Genomic DNA, 24,903 nt, shown 5'->3' with positions numbered 1-24,903 from the left:
AGAGGTTGCTGCAAAAGCCTGATGCATATGGTGTTTAAGCCACACTGTGACCTTCATCTGCTCTCTCTTTCACTCTCAGTCTCCCGTGTACCAGACAGCAATCCCAGTGCTGCAGGGCCACAGAAACAGAATTCATCTCCAGACATAAATGAGAGTGCAAACATTTTAAAATCACACTTTCAAAAGTAGCACTGATACTGATAACCTTACTAGCTACTGTGAGAGTCTCAGAGCTTTTTGGTGTATTAAAATGTTTAAGGCCATCATACTTCGACCATCATAATTAAATACAGTGATTTATGGTTTTTAGCGTTGGGGCATGTTTAACACACATCCAAACCTCAGAAAGGGGAATGTGGGATCACTTCAAAATCAATGCAAATCATGGGTGTCAAGTTTTTAGTTTTTGTATAACTTTTGTATCCATTTGTTTGTTTACTTTTCTGTTTCTGTTCTTCTGTATCTGTGTGATAAAACTATAATATATATGTGGATAGGCAGTCACAAATCACAATAGATTTGGTGGAGCATCAACCCCAGTTACCATGTTCCTACAGCTCTCCACAAGAAAAGGGTGAAGTCAAAACACTGTATTAATCATGAGTGGTTTGACCTGCTTGCTCCATAATAATAACTGCTTGTTTTTTTTTGTTAAGTTCACAGCCTTCCGACATTTGTCATTAAATCAGATTGTTGCTGATTAATTCGTGAGTAATCTCCACGCAGCAGCAACAGCAGCAGATGTTAAGCACTCAACCCAGACTCACAGTGCAGCTCCTCGTGTATCGATGAATAAAACAACGCTGCACTCCTCTTTGGTGGCACACTAACAGCGCTCAGGATAAACAGGATAAATCTGCAACATAAACAAGGCTTTTGATAAGGCTTTTGTTAAGATGAGGTTTGTTGCGATTGTGTTTCTGCAGTTTAACTTGAAAAGTTCTAACAACACCAAGGTCATGGGTTTGCCACCCTGAGAGCACACATGCTGCATACCCACATTATACTGGACATTGTTGGTGGTCATTTTGTCTGGCCAGTTGCAGTGACTTAGAGTGGACCTGTCAATTATCAAGTATGGTCGCATGCTTAATAATGCAAAAATGGTGTTTCTCCTTAAAGACAAAATGTTGGTCTAAGACTGTAATAGTGTGTTAATAAGATAGTTATAAAGTTACAAAATGGTTTGATTTTATTGAAAAATAGCTCAGAGAGAAATATGAAAAACAAAACCACCTCAAACTTCCAGAAGGTTCTTCATCAGTAAAAACTCATATGCACACCTACTTTATATGACCAGGTAAAGCCATAAATGCACACACAATAGACCATAGGACAGACTATTTGGTACAATTAAACAGATGACCTAAGAGGCTTTGCTTTGGTCATTATAGAGACATTCTAAACTAGAGGGGCAGAGCGCCAGTATGCTCAGGGAACAGTGTTGCATGGTTAAATATTCATTGGTAGCTGTGTCGGAGTATTTCATTACGAAGCGAGGCTTCCTAGAATGTATTCCCTTACCGCCAAAGATTATTTAACGCACTCATTTGCAAGATGATTACACTTGTTCCAGAAATGGGCAACTATAGTTAAATGAATTATCTTTAAATTGGAGAGTTACTTTATCATCATCTTTATGTTTCTCTTAAGTTAGTTATGTACTCAAAATGTATAATGACATAATTTTATACAGTATACATTTATTTTATATGAATTAGTATCAATTATTGTTATTATCAATTATTCTGTTATAAAATGTCGATGATGATAACCGATAATAATGTAATTTGCAGTGTATAAAATATCAGGGGTACTGTGTACTGTGTTGGCAAAGACCTCAATACTGAAAAGCGCCCACACCCTAAGGGCTATTTTGGGGCTATTTTCAGATCAATTCTGTAACAAGAAAACAGTGATTTTCTCCCAAGCCTGGTTTACACAATGCAAGTTGAGGGCTAGCTCAAACACCCTGAGACCACACACCTACTCTTTAAACTCTGTCATCATCACTGTGAGTTTCACAAACAGTCTCTGATGAAGATCTGCAGAGGTTAGGCTAAAATGGACAGTTCTCACAGGGAAAAGAAGACTGATCCTATAATGTTTTCAAAGGCTAACTGTGCTATAGTCTGGGTGTTATAAAAGAGTATGCCAGAGTACCATATATAGGTGTTACATAGATTATCCTGGACATGTATAAGGTTAAAGTGTTGTCTGAGGCAGAGGATGTTCTTCTATCCAACTCTGTTACAAACAAGTTGTAATCTCCTGAAGTCCCCTCAAGCAACTGTGAAAATCTATTAAATTGTGAAAAGATCTTTTTCTTTCTTTGAGTGTCAAAAATTCGAAGTGAAAACTGAAAGCAAATTGTGTTGGCCAGAAATGGCCAAAAGAAAAAGTGACCGTACTTCTGGGGACCACACCCTCTGCCCCTCTCCTCTCACAAGGTCCTCCACCCCTCCATCACTTCTCCTGCAGGTCCTGCGTGTCGGCTTCTTTCCACCCCTTGGCCTTGTTCTTGCGGTTGTGCTCGGCGGTCACCAGAGCCCCGATGACAGTCACCAGCACGGCGCCAGTGATGATGAGCACGGTGGCGGTCTCGGCCATGCAGAGCTGGCTGTCCACACCGGCCAGCGCGGCGCCGGCCAGCTGCCACGGCTCACGGCACGTCACATTGCGGTAGTCGTCCAGGTGCAGGTGGCGCACGCTGAGGATCTTGCTGAAGACACGGTGCAGGTCGCAGTCACAGCTCCAGGGGTTGCCGGCCAGCTGCAGGTGCGTGCCTGAGGTGTGCAGGTTCAGGAAGATCTTGAACTTGACGTGCTCCAACTGGTTGCCCTCCAGGCCCAGCAACGCAAGGCTGTGCAGCGGGGCGAAGGCATCCGTCTCGATGCGCGAGATGTTGTTTTGGCCCAGCAGCAGCAGCTCCAGGACTGGCAGCATGGAGAAGGAGCCCTCGCGTATGGTGCCCAGCCAGTTGGAGTGCAGGTAGAGGTGCCTCAGCCGGGACAGTCCTCGGAAAGTACCGGGCTCCAGGGTGTGGATGTTGTTGTGGCTCAGGTCCAGCTTCTCCAGGCTCTCAAGGTGCTCCAGGCTTGGGGGGACCAGCTGCTGCAGGGCGTTGTGTTCTAGACGCAGCTCTCTCAGGGAGGACAGGCTCTGGGAGAAGTCCACTGGCAGCTCGGAGATGTGGTTACGGCTCATGTCCAGCTTCTCCAGGAAGGACAGCGAGTAAAAGGCCTGGAGTGAGCCATAACAGGAATATTTTGAAAAGAGCTGTATCAAGTATTCTATATGTACAGTTATAGTTGGAATATAGCAAACACCTTTTACCAAACCAGTTTACAAAACTAATATCATGAATAACATGGATTATAATCGAATAATCTGGATTCATAAATAAACCTGTGACACTAAAAGATGTTTGCGTAGCCTATATATTTTTAAAGCATTTTTAAAGCATTTAAAGCAACCCACACATCAAACAGCCTACTTTTACATAGTGTGCCAAAATATGAATTATAATCTCAATGAATAGGATCATAGTATGGTCAAACATGCCCTGACCTGTGTGTGAATTTGCTGAATATGACTCTCTGAAAGGACCAGAATCCGAAGGGACCAAAGTCCAGTGAACGTCCGACTCCGCAACTCTGTCAGGACGTTACCACCGAGGTCCAGGAGCCACGTGCCATGCGGAAGGCCGTGGGGTACGCTGGTAAGCTTTCGAGCGCGACAGTCTACCAGGTCTGAGTGCTCATAGCACTGGCATATGTAGGTGCATAACCTAGAGCTCCCCACTTGCGAAAGACCAAATAGTAAGAAAGTCAGGACCAGCATCTTTGAAAGTTGCGAGGTATGTCGGTTTTGAAAATCTCCTCGGCATGCAGCACTGGGCGACATTATTCCATGTTGTCCGTGAGTTCAGCAAGCATTTATTTGAGGAATTGATATGGATGATGACCGATGTCAATCTTTCTGTGAAAATCACAAGGAAGATGACGCCTGTATTAGCGATTCATATTCCTTCTTTAAATAGGCTACGTTTTTATATATTAATCCTTAAATTATGGGTTGTTGTATAAAGATCACATTAGTGCAAATCATAAACGTTGTCCATGATATCCTGCTTACCCCTTAAGTAGCAGTCATGATGACTGAATAAAGTTGTTGATATAGCCATGAATTTTGAGTAAATTATATCTACGCTATAGATTTAAACAAAAACTGCTAAAAACTGGACAAATGCCTGTCGTATGGGTGCTTAACATCATTACAAGAATGTACGGAAATATTTACGTTACCCATTTTAAATTCCTACCGTGATCTCGACGCATCCGTGCAGCCTATCCAGTGCGCATCAATTACGTTGCTCACTCATTCTCCTCCGCATCCGCTCTGAGTGGGTCCCTGTCACTCCACCAGACTGTAAACTGTAATCCAGTAATCTCCTCCGGCAGATGTCATCGTCACATAATGCTAGAATATTCATCGTTGGCGATTCCTCAACCCATACCCCCCAGACATTATGTAGGTTTGGGCAATATGCTACACATCATGTGCATTTAGCGCAACCTAAGTAGCCTTTGTAAAATATATCGGCTGGCCCAGTCTCAAAGCTTTATATCGTCATATCACATAACTGTCCATGTGTAGCCGACACTTACAAAGGACAAACCTTTAATACGCGTAGGGGAAGTGAAATTTTATTGCAGCTACACCCCAATCACATTATGAGAAACATGACACTTTCCTTGCCATTTATGATCAGCCCCCCCCCCCCCCCATAAGAGAAAGTAGCCTTCTCCTAAACCTAACAAGCACACTGTCTAAACTCGTGGATAGATAGATGTACACAGACGGTGGAATGTGATAGCCTGGTGTGCTTAAATAATAAATCAATCGGACCAAGAGAATCCCCTTTCTGTAAGTAGGATGGAGAATCACCGCCATGGCACATACTCTTAAATGATTGGGAAGAGAGAGGGGGAGCCCACAATAAGGTGGTCGGCTTCGCAGCCCTGAGATGGTGAATAGCAGACTCATATGAGAAGACGATGACTGCTCTTGGATACATTTCGCTCTGGGTACAACGTGTATACGACTGCGTTAGAACAGTGACCGGTCATTCCAGGGGAGCTTTTATGACTGACAAAGTGACAATATGTAACACTTAACAGTTAGTCTACCACTTTAAAAGGCGTTGGCTGTATTGATATACCTATGTATTATTTAAGTAAACTCCTAACAGCAGTTGATAACTTAGCTATTAGCTTTGAATTTAGATTGAATTAACAAAAGGCTCACATGTTGAACGGAAAAATGTTGACGATTTAACGCCACCTGCTGGGGACATTTGGTATCACCTTATTACATTTAGACATTCACATTTTTGTATATCCTGTGTTTTGTCACATGAGCCGTGTTGGTTGAATGTCAAAGCTGTACACCAGTCTAGGACGGCCTTTCATTTAGAGTGATCAATTATTCCCCTTTGTAGTACATTTTAGCAATGCTGTAAATGTCCATATGCTCTTCAGGTTAGGTCTACTTTCAACCAAATCTTTTTAATTCACCTTTCATGTCAGATGACCAATTAACTCAGACAACAAAATCATGCACGTGTTGCAAAAAGGGTGATTATTTTCTCTTTTTTATTTTAATGTTACTATTGAAAAATAAAAAATAAAATACTGGGAAAGAAACCTAGGCATTGGCAGCCTCGTTCATACACGCACGCACACACGCACGCACGCACACACACACACACACACCGTGAGGTCGGACCGGTTCACAGCGTGGGAGCGCGTATCTGGGCTTCTGTTCACTGATAGTGTCCAGGGAGGGGGAGGAGGGGCAGTTAGGTCGGGGAAGCGGAAGAAGGGCGTTGGGTTAGGCTGGCCCGGTAGCCTTCCCAGTCTCGAAACATAGAAAGACATCTCCAGCGCTTCCTCTTTGCTTCGCTTTCTCCGCAAAAATGGTTATCCATCACAACAGCAACACGTAAAGCAGAGAGTGGTGACTGGCCCAGTCTTCACTGCGACATGAAGCTGGCTTTCGCATTGTGTGGATGTCTACCCTTTAAAAAAAAAAAGGCAAAGAAATGGCTCTCTAATGCTAGAGCACGTCAGGAATGCATCGAGCTAAGGGAAGAGGGCTCCCCGCACCACACAGGTGAGAATGTTGGTCAAGGATGGAGTGGGAAGGAGCTTAAAAACAGAGAGAAGAAAGGAAAACAAGAGTGGTCCCGTCGTGGAAGAGGTATTGTAATGTAGAGTCGAGGACCATTATAGAAGTGATAGCAAGTGAGGGAATAATGAAAAAAATATATATATATAATAATTCAGAAAATAGCAGCCCTATGTTTGGGGGGACTCCACCATGCTTCCCCCCCTTCAGGTGTAGAGTTAAACAGACCAGCTCAGATATCAGAAATGTCCCCAAAACTCATGTCCTGTTCCTTTTATGGAAATCCTGTCCTCAACACAAACCAGGATCAAAAACCCAGAACTGGACAGCCTTCCAACCTCTGACCCGGAGCGAACCCCAACAAGAAGGGTGGGCAATAAGGGAAAACTGAAAAAAAAAAAAAATTCTTGCACGAGACACCTTTCTTTCAGTTGAGGGATGACAATGCTACCTTCAGCAGAACCAGTCAAGAAAAACAGAACTGCCCGCGTTAAGTGCATTCCCATATCCTTCTCCATCTTTAACATGCTGTGCCGATTCCCTGCCCGATGATGGTACAAACATGGGTGTTGCGGCCGCATACCCTAAAACCGCGCACCACTCTCGGTCTCAGTCCCACCCTAAACACTGGGTCTTCGCAGTCTTCCATCCATTGCATTTCAACTCCTCTTTTGGCCTTGGCTGATGTGTCTTTCAAAGGGCAAATGAGGGGAGAAAAAAAGGGAGGATGAAAGAGAGGGCAAGCAAAGTCCCTTCTGCTGCTCATGGAGAAAGATGTGTAGACATGGAGGGGGTGTGAGAGACAGAGAAAGAAAGAAGGAAGGAAAGAAAGAAAGAAAGAGGGAGAGAGGAAGAGCAGTGTATAGAAGGAGAGAAATGAACAGGAGAAAGAATGAAAAGATGAGCTCAGAAGTGTGCAGCGAAGGAGAGTGGGGTTATTGGTGTTTGGCTGGAGGGAGGAGGGTGGTATAGGGTAGGTGATTGGCTGGAGGGAGGAGGGCGGTATAGGGTAGGTGTTTGGCTGGAGGGAGGAGGGCGGTATAGGGTAGGTGATTGGCTGGAGGGAGGAGGGTGGTATAGGGTAGGTGTTTGGCTGGAGGGAGGAGGGCGGTATAGGGTAGGTGTTTGGCTGGAGGGAGGAGGGCGGTATAGGGTAGGTGATTGAGCTGAAGAGGGGAAAAGTAGATATTTATTTAATTTAATTATCCTAAAAAAATAATAATAATAATAATAATAAAAAACCTTGGGGAATAAGTTCCCCCCTCCTCCTGATCTCGGAGGGCTCGCTTGACTGCGCTCGAGAACAGATCGACATTTGACATCTCATCGTGACCTCTTCCAACTTCTGCCTACCCCCTTCCCTCCCCGACAGAGACACTGCTCAGGGCGTGGAGAGCAGAAACGGACAAATAAAAGTTGGGAGAAAAAAAAATAAAAATATTGAAAAGAAAGAGAGGAACTGCCTTCGCCGTGGTGGTGTTGTTGCTCTTTCTCGTCTGTCTGTTGCGTTGGTTGGTTGGTTGGTTGGTTGGTTCACTCTGCTCAGGATGATAACGTGGACGCGTCCTTCTGTGTTTGCTGTGCTTGTGGTCGTGGGAGAGACTTCTGACTCTCTACGTCCCGGAAATGCTTTTCAACCTGCAGGACCAAAAAAAATAAAAAAAAAGGAGGGGAGGGGGGGAGAGAGGAAGAGAGTGAGAAAGAAAGAAAGAAAGAAAGAAAGAAAGAAAGAAGAGACAAAGCAGCAGTGACAAAGAAAAAGAGGAAAGGGAGAGAGGAATAGTGAGAGAGAGAGATTGAAAAAAATATGATCAATAACAGAAACCTTTCTGTGTGCAAACAAAACAAAACAAAGCAAAAAGGGCTTTATTTGTGAATACTGTCATGCATATTCAACTGATATGTGCCATCAGGAAATTGTCTGAATGCTCTCATTATCCTAGAGTTATTTGGATAAATGAGTGGAAACATTAATCTTTTTAAGAGTACTGTCAATCACAGCTAGTTCAAGTAGAAACTACTCTCTAGCCAAATGGGTTCTTTTTAAAAGTTCCATCAAAAATCAACCTTAAGAATGCAGTCAGACTGGCCTTCATCACACACACCACACACACCACACACCACACACCACACACCACACACCACACACCACACACACACACACACACACACAGAGCTGTGTGTTTGCGACCAATGTAGATTACCGCAGTGAGTGAATGTGTGTTAAAAAATTGCAAGCCCCTTATTGTCATTGTAGAAATGGGCAATAGTGTTAAACCTATTAAAACCATTGTATCTGTTTTAAGTTATCCAGATGTTACCAGCAGATGCAAAAAAAGTTGTGTCCATCACTGAAAATCCTATTATTTGTATACAACGGAATTTGGTGTATGGGTGTGCGTGAGAGAGAGAGAGAGTGAGTATGTATAGGCAGACTCACTATTTTGCGTACGTGACTTAAAGCGCTCCCCTCTTTGCCCTTGCAGTTGTCCACCTGGTAGGGAGGGGAGACGACCACGTCATCCATCACAATGATGTTCTTCTCCTGCCACCGGCAGTCTTTGATCCTGCAGAGAAACAACAGAAAATACCAAGGATGAATCAACACAGGTTTGGAAATAGTCACACCTCATTTTGTGTGTGTGTGTGTGTGTGTGTGTGTGTGTGTGTGCAATGCATGGCAACATGTCTTTTTGTGTTGCTTTTTGTATTTCAAAAGGTCAGCGGGAGAGTTATTTCCCCCTTTTTAAAGCAGTGTGCCCGGCTTATTCCACCTTCATTGTGACAGGCCACTACAATTATCTTGTCAATTTTTGCGATTTTATTCACTGCTGAAGAAAATATCAATAAACAGGTAAAGTCTTCAGTGAAGTGTGTGACAGAATAGGCCACTCTTTGTTGTCCCTGATAAGTTTGCGTTGTTCCCTTTATATGTAGCCTGTGTCAGGGTGCGTGAGAGAGTGTGAAGAAGCTGTGCCTCCATTTTGTGTGTATTTTGTCAGTGTGTGTGTCTGTAGACTCTGATCTTGTGTTGTGTAGTCTGTGCGGGCATATTTGTGCTTTCTGTATAATCTCTGTGTGCATGTGCGTAGACTACGCCATATGTTTTGATATAGTATGTGTGCGTGTGTGTGTAGACTACGCCATATGTTTTGTATATAGTATGTGTGCGTGTGTAGACTCTGCTTTACATTTTGTCTAGTCACGTTTGTGTATGGAATGTACCTTATGTTTTGTGTGTAATCTGTGTGAGTGTTTATGTAGACAGTGCCTTCCATTTTGTAAAGAATCTGTGTGTGTGTGTGTGTGTGTGTGTGTGTGTGTGTAGACTGTGCCTTACGTTTTGTGTATAGTCAGAAACAGCTGCTGACCATCCACAGAGACTCCAGCACTAATTGCATAAGCTTGAGACAACTTGTCTTCCTTCTCCATCCGAGCTCTAGTGGCAAGCTAGAGGAAACACAAACACACAAATAAACGTCAACAAATGGGCTACGACAAAAAAATCAAAGTAAACAAGTAGGCCGTAGTAAACAAATGGAAAAACTCACATTTCAAAATATCCTACACAATTTTCAAAGACGTAGTAAACAACTCGACCATCAAAAAAACTCATGCATTAAAATACATCCGCTTCATTAAAAACTGAAACTAACTAGCCTCTAAATATATTCACTGTCTCAACTCTAAAAATAGCAGGGGCATTGAGTGGAATTTGCCATAACTGCAGATAATAAAAGCTAATTAAGCCTTGAAGGGAGAGTCTGCAACAGAGAGAGAGAGAGAGAAAGAGAGAAACACGTTGGCGCGTGGTCATTTTTCTTAGCTACTCAGCAGAGATGTTTATATTAGCCTTTTATGATAATTGAATATCCGACAGTCCACAAAAGGTTATTCGGTCATTTGCCAGGGTGGACATAAGGCTACAGTATATGGAAAAGGTATCAGGAAAGCAATAAAACCCTTTCACAAATGAATATCAAAACTATTGTGAGTGTGCATACCATTTCTACAAATTCAGACTGATCACTTGAAAAATTCCCATGATTCTGTGCATGTACATAATGATAAAAATCACCCAAATAGGGATATTATTAGTAATAGATTTGTTATGCTACAAATGGTTATTCGGATATTCAACTATCCGTGCACAGCCCTAACACTCAGTCTTTATCGTTTAACAGGTCTTTGTTTTAGTGGTGTTAGGATGTGTATTGACATGGCAGCAGACTACTTAAACTTCAAACTATTTATTGTGAGAACCTACAGCAGAGCGGCCATTACCTTGTTAACATTCAGTGAGGCTAGCGGGGGTGGGGTTTCCGTGCGGTCAGTGATGATGTCGACCTCGGACACGTAGGCAAGGTTGATCAGGACTACATCATGCAGGTTGGGCTTTCCACTGGCCGCAGGACATTCTGCAAGGGGGGTGGTGAGTCAAGGACCAATACAAGAGAACTCTGGTGTGTGTGTGTCAAATTGTAGAACTGTGTGCGGAAGTGCAAGGTTGACATATGTAAGCATTACAAAAATTGATATGCATGTGTGTGAGAGGGTGGAGTGTACAAGAGAGATCAGGAGACTGAAAGAAAATGCCAGTGTTTGTGTGTATACATATGGTTGAAACCCTCCAAGAACAGCAGTCAAAGATGGGTGAGTGTCAGACAAAGACACGCAGAAGAGGAAGAACAACAACCTGCGGTAGAGAGACTGATCTATAGTAAACTGGACAGAAAAACAATTAGGCAATAGAAGCCAGCTGCACCATTTTGTGCTGAATCATCAATCCCAAGATAAAACAGTCCCTCCCCGAATCCAAGATTCTCTAACTCCCACCGTTTCTGTCTTTACCATTTAAACTATTAAACTTTTAAACTATATAAAAATGAAAGTGACCAACCAACGCATTGTTCTTTAACCGGCATGGATATGCACAGATGCATCAGGTAATAATATTAGCATTTTATTAGATGTCATTAACTGGTAAATGTACTGCAACTTATCTCTACTGAAAATTGGGGAAACTAGAACTCAAGGGGTACATTCATTCATATCTATAAACCTTATTTAACCTTACAAGAATGAATGTAGCATGGTTGAAAGGAGACAGACTTTTCACAATGAGATGCTTAATGTCTGGGACCACAGTGACAAAAAAAAAAAAAAAAAAAAAAAACCCTCAACTCAGATGCCTCTGATAATCACAGCATTGAAAAGCCCGTGGCCTCACCACAAAGAACATCATACAAAGACACACTTCCTTTTAAGAGCTATAAAATTGTTTCCCTACTCCACCCACCTAATGTGCACCACATTCTGTCTGTTGAGTTCAGCGCCGGGGGCAAAATGGCCGACCCTAATGTTCCGAGTGCAACCTTGAGCAGTAACCTTAGCGACTAGCCTAGAGGGGGTTTTACCGACAGTGTCTGGGGATGGGGGGGATGAGAAAAAATATATATATATATATATATACAGCCCTGTCTGTAGTGTATAGCCGTGTATAGTAGACTATACACTACAGACAGGGCTAATTATTCTCGAGGCTCAGTCAAAGTTGGCTTGCAGCAATTAGCTGACATTTTTAAATACGTTTCTATGGAGACGAACACCTAGCTATGAATACAAAAAGTAAGGGCACCTTTCACAGACTGAAATTATACTTAAAGCTCACTGACTGGCAAGAGCATCATAAAATCTTCACTTATTTCTGCCTCAACTAATACATTCTCTGCAGCTGTGTCATCTATATGGAGACAGTGACCTAATGACCTCAAATGACAGCCCTCTGACCAAGGCTAAACGTTAAGTGAGGGTCCTCATACTAGTTCCAAAATGTTCAGTTGGTATGGAAGGCAAGAGTCAAAAACTTTTGCTTTTAGTACAACTGGCTGACTGTCCATGTCTAGTTAACTAAGTCGTACATTTTGAGTGTTAAAAAGCAATTTCCTTTTAAATGTTTTTAAATCATTACATGTTTCAAATTCTACTATACAAAAATTCCTTTCAGTGACCTTTTTGTCACAATAGGCCTCGACCACAACCTACACAATATTACACATTTTATTCTTAAAAACCTTTCTTACTTTTACATAAAAAAAAACCCAGTTGGAGAGCGAAATGGCTGCCAGAACCAACCAATTTAAATTTGATCCTTTAAAATAGATTTTTTTATTTAGAATTATTCTGAAAAAAAAAAAAAAAAAAAAACTGTAGGCCATTTGGTACTGTCGACTCATGTTGAACTCCAGCAAAACCGAACAGATGAGTGAAAGTCTGTTTTGCTGAGCACTGGGTCACCAGGAGAGAGTGGACATATAAAAAGTATTAATTTGCATGATGCGATGCTACTGATGACTGTCGATATACTAAGGTCTCTCTGGTATCTCTCGGAGACAATGGTCAGGGTTAGAAAGGACCGGGTGCATAAAACACAAGGGCAGCCGTCATCATGACTACTACTTGCCACACCAATATCTAAAATCCACACCTCGGCAGAATTTATTTATTTATGACAACCCCGCCGGGGTAGAATAGACAGTTTTTTCAGAGTTTCCGACACCAAACTTAGTAGTCTTACTTAAGCAGTAACTACATCATCAGTACCACTGAACATGGTACGCTGGTCAGATCCCAAATGCAGAAGGAAGCCTTCCTGGTGTACACCTCAAGCATTTCATTCCCAGCTGATGTGATGTACTAGTGAACAAAGGGAAACGACTGCGTAAATAGCGAAATCCATACCAACGAGATAGGATCCTCCCCTAGGCTTTGTTAACTAGTACAAGTTTACTTTTGCCTTAGCAAACTCAAATGGTCACTACTTCTTAACAAAACGTGGAGAAATGGCATGATCTGCAGATTATTTCATCAAATGAGTGTGTGGTTCTGTAAAAGATCTATAGATCCATGTATACATCCACCCATCCAGCATTTTCTCCTCAGGCCTACATCTGTATAAGGCTTCACAACTGATTCGATCTGACAATTATTTTATCAGCACCCTGACATTAGCTTCCTGTAGCAACCCTATCGTCACTTATAATGACGCCGGAGCCCTACGGTGCTCATCAGAAGGACACATCCTGTTCTATCACGTGCGACACTGACAGGACTTTAACAAACGCGCGCGTGCACAAACAGACAAAACACGCCAAGACTGAAAAGGCGTTGCCATGGATGGCATGTCACCATCATAAAAACAGTTAAGGTGGGCAACTAAAAAGGCGTAGAAAAACCACTAGTCTGCACGTCAACTCCTTTTGCCTTGTTGTAATTGAAACCCCAACTTATTCCCTGACTTATCTAAACTCCACAACCACCACACGCAAGACATCTGGTTTTACCAAATGCATATACTGTAGGAAAGAAAAACCCTCTCCTAATGCTAGCTCCGATGCTTCCAAAATAAAGTTCTGTTCCGGAATGCAACACGACAGTATTGTGTTTCTCCAGAGCTATCCGACTGATCATACAGGAAATATAACATAAGATAAAACAATCACAATGCTGTTTCTGGCTAAGTTAAAGGTTTCTATCCTCAGCATAGCCTACCAACATATACCTACGGGTATGGAAGTAACTACATGTACGGAAGATATGTGGTAAGTAGTAAGGTTAGGAACATCTCTGCTGCAATTAAAAAAAAAAGATTCAGCACGACCAAAACCATGTCTGGTCTTAAGATTCCGATGCAATGACTAGGGTACTTCGGCTTGTATGGCCATCTTCGGCCTGTCTACTTGTTCAAGATTCGGGGAATCCAACAGACGATGGGATCTGCCATCGCTCAACAGGTATCCAATATTACTACACCCTACCGCTAATAACAAAAACGCCCTTGTCAGTCGATTTAATTTAAACTTCACTTCAAAACATTTCAGAGTAATAATGTAGCAGCGCCCCGTTTCTAACAAATGAAGGCTATAAGGTACAGAATAATGGAAAGAACTGTGGACAAGACATGGAATGTTGCACCTCGAGGCAGGCATGCAGCCAAGAGCCGCTGAGTAGCCACATTCTGATTTGATCTGACGTTGGCTTGCTATGAGTAGTCACCATCGGCAAATTGTGTACAGCTACTGATGGCTGCCGGTCACATATATTGCGAACTAATTATGGGTAACATCGAAGAAATGTGCCGTAGAAGTAGGTCCATTGCGCTATTCTCTTCAAAATGTACCAGATGGCAGGAGGACACCTTAGCTTGCTGGCCAGATAGTTAGCCAGCTGAAGTTCAGAAGCGCATACAATCATCTAAGAAATGATTTACTTGGCAAGCTAACTAGCTAAGGTTAGCTAGCTCAGTCAGTCCGTCGGCATCTTAAAGGACATCATTGACTTTGCTAGGTACACTTAGCAAAGGGGGACGTTGTCTGTATTACCGTTAGATTAGTAGCCGTATCCTAATGATACCCAACGTTTCCATAAAAAAAACCCAGTAACGCTAGGTTACAGAAAACGACTGTCAAGCATTGCTGAAGAAAAACCATTCCGCCCCTTTACAGTTGCCAGATAGTGATCCTTACACTGACCATATCAGTTGTATAGCTAGCTACCACCTTGCTACGTTGCTAAAAATGAATCCCAGTGAGAGTTGGCAGACACATTCACGCCATGGATCTAGAGACCTTGCCACCTATCAGCTAGCAACGTTAGCGAGCACAATCAGTCATTGACCAGTGGGCCACACAATTGGTCAGATATTCCCCATTCTATGCAACATTACAAACAGCAGTGGAACAGAGGCATTTAATAACCAATTATCTGACAAAGGTTAGCTAACTCTAACAGAGTGGATGAAAAGCTAATCAATGCTAGCTTGCTAGCAGATGTCCTAACTGCGCTTGCGCGGATCTCTATTTGGCAAGAGTGACCAGTTACCCCCAGGCCTCTTCTGCAAACGAAAGCATAACCGAATCAGTGACAGCGTGAAATGTCAAAGGATACTCAAGGTCAGCATCTTCGATTGATAGTCGAAGGCGAGAACCTCTCCTTGCAATCGCTGTCCCAGGCATGTAAGACATGAGACATGGCTCCCAACGTTAAAATACTCCCCCGGTCCAGGAGCCGCCATCTTCTCCGCCAGGAAACCGGAGCGCCAGCTTTGCGTAAACATACGTAATCACGTCACCAGCAAAGGGTGTGACTCAAGAATGGGGATGAATGGACCTTATGAATGGTCGGAAATTCATCAGGCCCATTAAGAAAGATATGGGGCTCGCCTTTGGTTTAAATGACAAGTGATGACCGCTGAGAAAAATAAACATTTGTCCGTCTTAAAGAGGACATTTAAGGTAATAGCCTACTCAAGTGATCTGACAACGGAAAACAAACGTGACATTCATTTGCCTCTTCTGCAGATGATTGGTTAAAAATATTGATTTTTTTCATCTGAAAACTTTACATTAATTTGCCAGTTGATCCTAATTTAAATGGTAAAGCAGTTAAGGCAGGCACTGACATCAGTCAGACAGTTGATGAAAAAGGGGATGGATCACATAGAACATAGGTCTAGGCTACGTGTGTGTAGCTGGGTGTGTGGTCTGTGTGTAAGACAAGGAGTGGAGGTACAGAACCAGGCCGTTTGGAGCAGCTGGTTAATGGAGGGGAAAGGGCCCACAATGATAAAAAGGTTGATTACAGCTTCACACAATTCTTACAGCTCTCCCTTTTCACCTCAAACCTGGAAACGTTGCCTGTTTTAAGGAGAGAAGGGGAATAGGATCATTTCAGCACAAACTACAGTGCCTCTTTTTCCTTCACTCAACTGGTGCTGCCCCATTCTTTTTGCTCTAAGTGTTGAGTTAGAGTGATCACTTGTATAGGTAACACACTGGATAACACTGAATAATGAAATGTCTTACTACTTTCGTTAAGTGAATTGAAATGAGTCTTTTGCAAAACAACAAGCTATGTGTAAAGACTTTTGCACATGCATAAAGCCAATCAATACTCTCCAGACAAAAGACAAAAGAACAGACACTTTGATTGGAATCATATGCAAGATGCACAGTGTCAAATTGTTTAGGACTATCATAACTATCACAGTGACTTGTATATCAAAACATTTTCAATAAATGAATGTCTTTAAAAGTGTTGGCCTGTCAATACAAGAATCTCTTTTCTTCTCTCAGTCTTTCTCCACCACAAACAAGCAGCAGTTGTACTCAGTGCATAATGTACAGGAGCAGTGATTTGCTTTATTGAGTTTTTTCAGACCAATAAAACAACAGGCCCACTTAAAAAAAGAGAGAAAGAAGAGAGAGAGAAACATAAATCATGGCCAACAACATTAAAATGAAAGCAATAAAAAAGGGCTTTAAAATGTACACAGACACCCAAAATAATACAAGTTTTGAGACTTTATATTTCCCTTTAAGATCCTTGCTGCGTTCGCACACTCGCTGCCACAGGGTGCAAGCTGTGTTCAACACTTCCAAAAAAAGAACAAGAGGAGAAATAAAGGGTTGATTCAAAGGGACAGCGATTTTAATGAAGAAAAGTCACAGTAATAGATTGCTGAAATAGCGTGTATTGCACATGTGTACACATTTATGCACTTATATATACACGTGTATAACAAGTAGTATACACACTTTTGTATTGTCGCAACAGGAAAGCATTTGAAAGAAAACACAAGAAATTAAGGAATGTGCTTCGATCATTTCAAAACGTCTGCATTTTAATATGACCAGAGAAGAGAAATAAAGGGGAAATAAAAAGAGGGAGATAAAGACAGAGAGAGAGAGAGAGAGAGAGAGAGAGAGAGAGAGAGAGAGAGAGAGAGAGAGAGAGAGGAGGAGGGAGAAAGCGAGACAAAGTACATAAAAATATAAGGTTAAAAGACGGTCACATAATTTAACATCCAACCACGGAAAGTGGAGATTGAAACACCAACGCAGTGGAGGGACACAAATGTAAGAGACACCTCTCTTTCAAAAGTCAAAAAATATACAATTACTCTTTAAACCTTGACGATCATAGGCCACTACATATACACAACGTATGAAATATCAATAAATATACATATTTACTGAATAGCAAAATAGTGTGGCAGCAACAATAAAGCTTTCATCAATGGTGAATGAGCTGAAATCTTCACAAACACACACACACACACCCACCCACACACACTTTCACACACACATGGATGTCTTCAGGTATCTGCTGTACTGTTTGTGAGGCCACTTGAATGAAACTACTTTCAAACATGCAGTCTCTCTCTCTCCATCTATCTATCTATCTATCTATCTATATATTGTGTGTGTGTGTGTTTTCCAACATCCTGTATGTCAATTAATTTAAACTGTTCAAGTGTTGCAACATCTCTCAGACTAGTGTGTGTGTGTGCGTGTGTGTTTGTGTCGGTCACGAAAAAACAATCCTCTTATTAAGCTCCTCCCACCGAGATACACAGCCGATAAATGTCGAAAAGCAATATGGGGCGAAGATGTACAACTGTAGCACAAACTTCAAATGGTCAGTGTCAAACATCAAACCATTACAAAACAAGGTCACAGTAGTTCCTGAAACAGTTAGCATGTCCCCATACATAGAAATCACACACATGGGAGAAGACGAAGTGTGTGTATTTTACAGTGTGTGTTCACGCTGGGCATCGACAGCTTAAGGTGTGTTTCAAACAAAGCGTTGCAGAACCGACCTCCTATTTAAACTTCAGGAATTCTGTGATGCCAGGCACACATTTTCCAATGAGAGAGTCCACCAACAATGAAAGCCAACATTACAGAAGTTACTGTATGTGTGGAAAAAGCACAAGTTGGCGAATGTTTCGTGACATTGCCAACTGGACGTGGAGATTCAGAATTTTACAAAGAGCTTCCACAAAGACAATCGCATGGTGATATTATCATCTACTTACACACTGTTGAACACGTTCGGTTGTGAACCGCCCTCATTTTCTCAGTTCCAAAGTGATTGTAGCGGTAGCTAGTATACAAGATGTACAATATGATTGACTTCCAAGGAACAGTAAGATTTCATTAGGAATAGAGGTTGTGAGCACATTACAGACTTTGAAAACATAACAAGAGAACAGTTATTGGCTGGATTTTAGTTTTTTTTAGGTTTTTTTTTCCAAACAAAGAAAAAATAAGAGCAAATTTCCTCAGCGATCATTTCTGACTCCAAATAAATAAGTAAAAAAAGAACATGGGATATGAGTCAAGAAATGTGTGTTTCAACACAAATGAAAACACACACAGACCCACAGAGAAAACGCTGCACTGACAAACAGAAATGCCTGAAAAAAAGGATAAAGAGATAATTCACCACATACACGCTTTCAGGTGATTTTACTGCTGGACAACCAACAACCATCTCTACAGTGGATGACCTGAAGGCAAGAACAGCTCAAAATGCCCAAATTCATCTCTTTCCCAGAGCAACTACAATAATCAGAGGACGCCACTCAAACCGTAGCCCAACCAGACTGGACGGCAGCCCAGGCCAACAGGTGCAGAAACCACTAACCAAAAGCCTGGGGGAGGAGTTAAATACATGGGTGATGAACAAGCCACCAAGAACCTTGTTGTATTGTTGGGTTAAGAGTGTATGTGTGTGTATGTTTTTGTAAAGTGGTGCTACACCTTATTGCCTAGAGGAAATCATCAGTCAAAATCCTGTTTTGTGTTTTTTTTTTCTAGACAGTTCTGAAGGGAACAGAGCTTTCCCTGACAAAGGGCTGTTCCACATTCCTGTGCAGTGACAAAAACACAGACATCAATAAAAAATAAACAAAAACACAAATAATACACTGTGCTTATGATCTCCCAAAACATTACGCCTCTTTTCAGACGCAAGTAGTCAAATCCAACGGCTGTGGATAAACACTAATATCTGTTTTTGTCATATTTTATCATTTTTATACAAAAAAAGATTTCCATAAAAAAAGTGACCATATACAGGTTTTTTTCTCCTCTCAATACCAATGGAAAAGAACTAGCTCATTATTGACTCAGTCTCCTGAGCAGGAGACCAGGCAATGGAAACGCTTACGGTATCTACAGGCGAGAGGAGGTGACAAAAAAGGTTGGTCGTATTCAGGATTTTGTTAGTGTGTGTCCTGCAGGCTGCCCAAGGGCAGAGGATGGACGTATAAATCAACATGTAAAAAACAAACTAAAATAAAATCAGGCTGCAGGCCAGATGACCATAGCCCTTAGACCAGGAGCTGCACTCGGACGAGAAGAGAGGGACAAGTAGAGGAGAGAGAGAGAGAAAGAGAAAGAGAGGGAGAGAGGGAGAGAGGGAGAGAAAGAGAGAGCTAGAATCCAAGCTGTGCTCATTGCCCACATGGCTAAAATGGTTCTCAAAGAAAGAAAAACTTAAGGCAATTACAACCAAAACTTCAAAACTAAAACAAGATCAAAGCTGAGTGAAAGAGGAGAGTAAAACATGCAGATTCTTCTTTCTCCGTTCCATTGTTGGTGGAATTTCTTTTTCTTTATTATTATTATTATTATAATAATATTATTATGTCTCAGAAAAGGCACCAAGTTCTTTTTAAGAACATGTACACTGAGAAACCACTATTTGGTCTGTCAGTGTCGGGGACAAGCCAGCAAACACAGAGTCTCAGCAATGCATCTCACTCCCACTCACACAGGGCTGCCAATGGGGTCTGTGTCATTATGAAAGTGTGTGTACGTGAGTGTGTGCACGTGTATGAGTGTCTGTGTGTGAGAGAAGAGCTGTCAAGAGTGTGTGCCCAAAATGAATCTGTTGTCTCCTGAAAAGTGTCTCATGGCCGCTGCGATAAAGTGGACGGTACAGCAGCCTCAAAAATCAATTGGCCAAAACCGGAGGGGAAAAAAAAAGTTGTTGTTGGGGTGGGGGTGGGCGGGTGGGCACTGTGTGGCTCTATCCACAAAAGCCCAACCACAGCAATTATCAAACACATGACCGAGATATTGTACAGTATTTATATATAAATATATATATATCAAGCATGTGTTTACAGGACACACATACAGAACCACATATATAAGCCTATACATACATCGTATCCATATATACGATCGTGTGCTTCTTTGAACAAATTATTGTACAGACAAACACGTATTCCAACCAATAAACATGTAGAGGAAAGAGGTATGCATGTTTGTGACAGAGAGCCCAAAAGTCTTTGTTGTTCTTCAGCTGGGATCATATTTGGGATCAGTGTGTGTAGGTTACAGTGTGTGTGTCTATGTATATGTGTGTATGAGCTATTGAGCATATATATAAGGTTGAAATATTTTTGCTGCTTGTTGGCTTTTTCCATTTTGAAAATGTCCTGAAGAGTGTTGTGTTTTCCTCTTTGAAAAAGTAGCACAGGAAATGTACATGGCCTCTTCAGCCGTTGCCACGACAATATGCCATTGCCATTGTCTTTCATGTGTTGTCGGTGCTGTAGTTCACTCAAAAAAAATAACAATAAGTGTCATATAAACAAAGGCTTCAGCAGAATTTCCCACCTCTTCTTGCACATCCACCTGCCAATCAAATAAGTTCTCTTACCGGCCCCTTGAGAAAGAGAGAGAGCGTGTTTGGTTTCTCTCACCTGTTTCCCCCCCCCCCCAACATACACACATGCGTGCACACACACACACTCCAGTACGCTGACCTGAGGACACGTGTGTGTGACACAGGTGACACAGGCCCAGGCACAGGTGAGGTGGTGGGTCGAGGGTCCCGACAGAGGAGGGGGAAGAGGGGTGTGTGTGAGAGGGAGAAAGAGTCACGCGGGGCCCAGGGGCTGGAGACAAAGGAGTTGCCGCAGGTCGCGACAGATCGTGTTGCCCTACAGCACCGGCTCCTCCTCCATCGGCTCTTCCACTGACCTAAAACAGGAAACAGGAAGTGGGAGACAGGACGTGAGCATCGCCGACAGACAGAGCTCTTCATCAACATGCAAAATATACACTAACATCCTACTGAAACACCAACCACGTTCTGCACACAACGTAAATGCCTCAAACAACACCATGTCGACTTGACTTGAAAAGCACTGTTTTAAATGATAGATTTGAATTTGCACTTTAAATATGCTCTACCCATAAGTGTAGTACTTTATAATTTTTCCATTCCAGGTGAGGACAGTATAGCGACAATAGTTTTGCCACGGAAACAAGGAACGTGCATCTGTGATGTAGACCGTACCTGATCTCCGTGACAACAGTGGCCTGCTCGGCGTCAACGGTGAGCGAGGCCATGGCCGTCACCGTGTCGGCTTCGTCCTTCTCTCTCCTCTGGGCGTCCAACAGACACTGACCCACTGTCGGAGCCAGTCTCTGCAGTGAACTCCAGTGTTTACCTAGAGAAAGAGAAAGAGAAAGAGAGAGGGAGAGCGAGAGGATAGAGAGAGATCGAGACAGAGAAAGAGAGGAACACAAGATGGAGACAAGAGTGAGTCAATGCAACCAATAAATGGTCATTAATGGACGGATCTGGCCAATCAAAGAGACGATGGACGGTGGGCTTGTGCCAAAAGAGCCCAAATGGTGGGCTAATTCTGTATAGGAGTCACAGTGTAGATGTTGGTGAAACTCACTCTGGATCTCAATGACCCTCTCCAGAGAGGCGGCTGCTTTGGGACACGGCTTCTCCTGCAGGACGGTCTCTGGCACAGGTTCCAGCTGACATCACAAAGGTTAAAGGTTAAGCTGCTGTTTTACTCTATTGTATTCTAGTTCATTTAAATACATACAGTTATATTTGACCCTACTTACAATTATTTACAATTTACATACGATATATGTGGCTCTATGTATTTGTGCACATGTGTTTGTATACATACAAGTGTGTGTGTCTGTGTGTATAAGCACAGCCACACAGGACTATGAGGCATTGCAGATGCATCTGAGTACAATGTGGGTATGTGTATGTATGGGGGTATTGTGCAAGTTTGTGTGTGTGTGTGTGTGTGTGCGCATGTGTGCGTGTCCGTGAGTTTATGTACACTATGTCTGGGCATGTGTGTGTGTGTACTGTTTGTGTGGAAACGTGTGTGCGCGTGCGTGAAATGATGTACGTTATGTATTTTTGTGTCTGCACGTGCATATACCTCATCTCCCAGCAGCGCTGACACACAGGACTCAGAAGCATCGCAGATGGCTGTGAGGTCATGCCCCCCCTCCAGAGCCAAAACCACTCGCCCTCCCGCCAGTGTCATCAGTTGCTTAGTGAGGTGGCCAAAACCTACACGACACACAACACACACACACACACACACACACAAATTACTCATCAACCACTCATTATTCCCATGGCTCAGTTATTACAGGTGTGTTATTGCCACCATTTCAGCGTGTGGACAAACTTACCCGACACACAGAAACACACAAACACAGAAATGTTAATGATACTCTAGTGTAGAAAACACATTTATCAATAGAGCTCCATTCACTGAATCAAACCTCAGTGTGCCATATGCACCAACAATTCTGAGTGTTTCTTATAGCGAGCTGGTACTCTGTCACCACAGCTTGCCAGAGCACACACACTCTCTAAAATTACCGTAGGGCTGCTTAACTGCCAGCACATGTGCCGGTGACTAAACTTCACAATTCTGCTCATATTAGCACCGAATATTAACAAAGTGAGTCATCTTCTCACAGTTCTGTGATCAGTTATGCCGTGGACGTGTGCTCTGCCGGCTGCTGCACACCGAGTGCCAGTGATACGAAACTATGACTGCCGTGTAACATAGGAATGTGCCAGAGCCTCAGGGGCAATGTAGCCAGTAGAGGGCGCTAGAGTCAAAGAACTCAACAGCTGAGTCGGCTTTGAGTCAGTGGTTTCCTGTTCATGGGTTGTACATGCTTTAAACACAGGCTTCACACACACACACACACACACACACACACACACACACACACACACACACACACACACACACACACACACTTCAAGAAAAGAGAAAAGAGAAGATGAGCGTAGAGAAGAGAAGAGAAGTGTGGGACACACACACAGTGCAGTGTCTTCACACATGGCACCAACGATCAGTCTCCAGCTGAACGTCACACAAGGGAGCGATGAGTCATGGCTGCCTGCAGGAGGGTGGGCTTCTCAATGAATCGTGAGGGATGCTCACTCACACGCACACACCGACAGACAGAGAGAGGGAAGAGGGAGATAATGAGTGAGAGAGGGAGAGAGAGAGAGAGAGAGTGAGAGTGATGGTGAGAGAGACCGAGAGAGAGAGAGAGAGAGAGAGAGAGAGAGAGAGACATGAAGACGTGGAGGAGGGGGCACACGGCGAGCGATGCTGCAGCGTTACTCACACTTTGCCGTGACGTTGTAGCCACCCAGAGGGGACTGGTGACCCTCCACCGCGTCGAAACCGGCCGACACCAGAACCACATCCGGAGAGAACTCGTTGGCGATCGGCATCACCACAGTCCTAGCAGAACAGACAGCTAGAGTCACTGACCGCACTCTGGATCATAAAGACACACGGACACGCCCACAGACGAGCGAACTGAATGAGACGGGGCGTGTCCGCATTTGGCCGTCAGATCTATGAATGGACTCTGTGAACTCAGTTGCTAAGCGTCAGGACATTACTGTGCCTGGGCTGTCAATCATATGAATCACTTAATCATTTGTCCAATGTAATTATCTGATTTTCTGCCTTCTGTGTATACTTCTATGAGGGTCCTTTATCCTTGAGTTGTAGTCTTGGGAATTCACCTGAAAGGTCTACTGCTGGAACTGATATCAAGACTGTATTGTTTTTTTCCCTTCTGATTTCTAAGGGGGTTTGGTGCAGGCAGTGGGACATACCTGAAGGCTGTTAAATACTCCACATCACCCATAGGGGGCTCTACTCCGCCCGTCCAGGCAATGTTCACATTGAAGCCCACACCTGGTCCGACTCCCACCTGCACTCACACACACACACACACACACACACACACACACACACACACACACAGGAGAAAATCAGCTCCAAGCATTTCTTTGCCACAGTAACAGTATCCTTCAAGGCCCCCCGGCCTGAGCTGTGTGGCTGTGCTGCTGCAGTCTTTCCTAAATGAGTCTAGGTGGTTGCTAATTGGATAATGCTGGAGGCAGCATCCCATTCAGGACACGAGCCCTCTGGAGCAGGCCAGTACACTGCCAGTACACATCATCTCATTTCCAGGTATTCACTTCTTCCACAAAATCATTACAAGTGACTAACAGCACAGGTAGTAACAATCATAGCACTTCACAGACTCTCTGCCATAAAGCCGTTTCCCAATTATAGAATAGGCTGAAGTTCATGTTCAACTTTTGAACTTTGACCTGATCTTTCACCCTGCGACCTTCTTTACTGACCTCCTCAGGAGCGCCACTCCCGGGAAAGAAGTTGCCGTCGTCGTAGCGATGGAGGGAGATGTACAGTACGTTGGGATCGTTGTAGAAGGCCTGCTGACTTCCGTTGCCATGGTGAATATCCTAAGGTTTCAGGAAGACAGACAGAGGGAAGGATACAAAGAAAGGGAGACAAGGGAAAAAGAATATGTTTTTTTTAAATACGTTTTTAGAAAGTGAGAGGGAGAGAAGGGAAAACAGAAGTGTGTTCAGTGTGTGTCTTCCTAACAGTAAAAATGACCGAATATTCACAGCTTAACTCCTCCTCTCTCCTGAGCTCTGGAAACGGCCTCTCTCTGATCCTCTGGGAGTTCATGCATCTGTTTACACACCACCAGATCGAGCTATTCA

The 24,903-nt window shown here is 43.1% G+C and overlaps 3 protein-coding genes across 4 annotated transcripts; all 3 read right to left on the bottom strand.

Moving 5' to 3' along the window:
- Window positions 1-2,328: 2,328 nt before the first annotated feature.
- On the bottom strand, window positions 2,329-4,779 carry LOC122132250 (slit homolog 2 protein-like). Of its 2 annotated transcripts, none has more exons than XM_042707084.1 (3): window positions 4,308-4,779; window positions 3,571-3,981; window positions 2,329-3,243 (listed from the first exon to the last, which is right to left on the bottom strand). In XM_042707084.1, the coding sequence occupies exons 2-3, from the start codon at window positions 3,904-3,906 to the stop codon at window positions 2,467-2,469; spliced, it is 1,113 nt and encodes a 370-aa protein (XP_042563018.1). In that variant the 5' UTR covers window positions 3,907-3,981; window positions 4,308-4,779; the 3' UTR covers window positions 2,329-2,466. The 2 variants fall into 2 exon arrangements, with proteins under 2 accessions (XP_042563018.1, XP_042563017.1); XM_042707083.1 differs by having other exon boundaries at window positions 4,325-4,779.
- Window positions 4,780-7,266: 2,487 nt separating this feature from the next.
- On the bottom strand, window positions 7,267-15,348 carry LOC122132249 (protein LSM12 homolog A-like). The gene is made up of 5 exons (XM_042707082.1): window positions 15,139-15,348; window positions 10,477-10,610; window positions 9,533-9,642; window positions 8,633-8,759; window positions 7,267-7,830 (listed from the first exon to the last, which is right to left on the bottom strand). Exons 1-5 carry the CDS (start codon window positions 15,305-15,307, stop codon window positions 7,735-7,737), a joined length of 636 nt encoding a protein of 211 aa, XP_042563016.1. The 5' UTR covers window positions 15,308-15,348; the 3' UTR covers window positions 7,267-7,734.
- Window positions 15,349-16,366: 1,018 nt separating this feature from the next.
- Window positions 16,367-24,636, bottom strand: LOC122132251 (histone deacetylase 5-like; the record flags this gene model as incomplete). The annotated part of the gene is made up of 7 exons (XM_042707085.1): window positions 16,367-21,035; window positions 21,355-21,508; window positions 21,746-21,830; window positions 22,259-22,392; window positions 23,478-23,596; window positions 23,980-24,077; window positions 24,517-24,636. Coding segments are annotated over 7 exons (750 nt in total), but the record flags the coding sequence as incomplete, so codon positions are not given.
- Between the last annotated feature and the right edge of the window lie 267 nt (window positions 24,637-24,903).

The sequence above is a fragment of the Clupea harengus genome, unplaced genomic scaffold (assembly GCF_900700415.2).
Source record: "Clupea harengus unplaced genomic scaffold, Ch_v2.0.2, whole genome shotgun sequence".
NCBI classification, from domain to species: domain Eukaryota; kingdom Metazoa; phylum Chordata; class Actinopteri; order Clupeiformes; family Clupeidae; genus Clupea; species Clupea harengus.
Note: the sequence above shows the minus strand (reverse complement) of the source record. Positions and strands in the feature narration are given on the sequence as shown.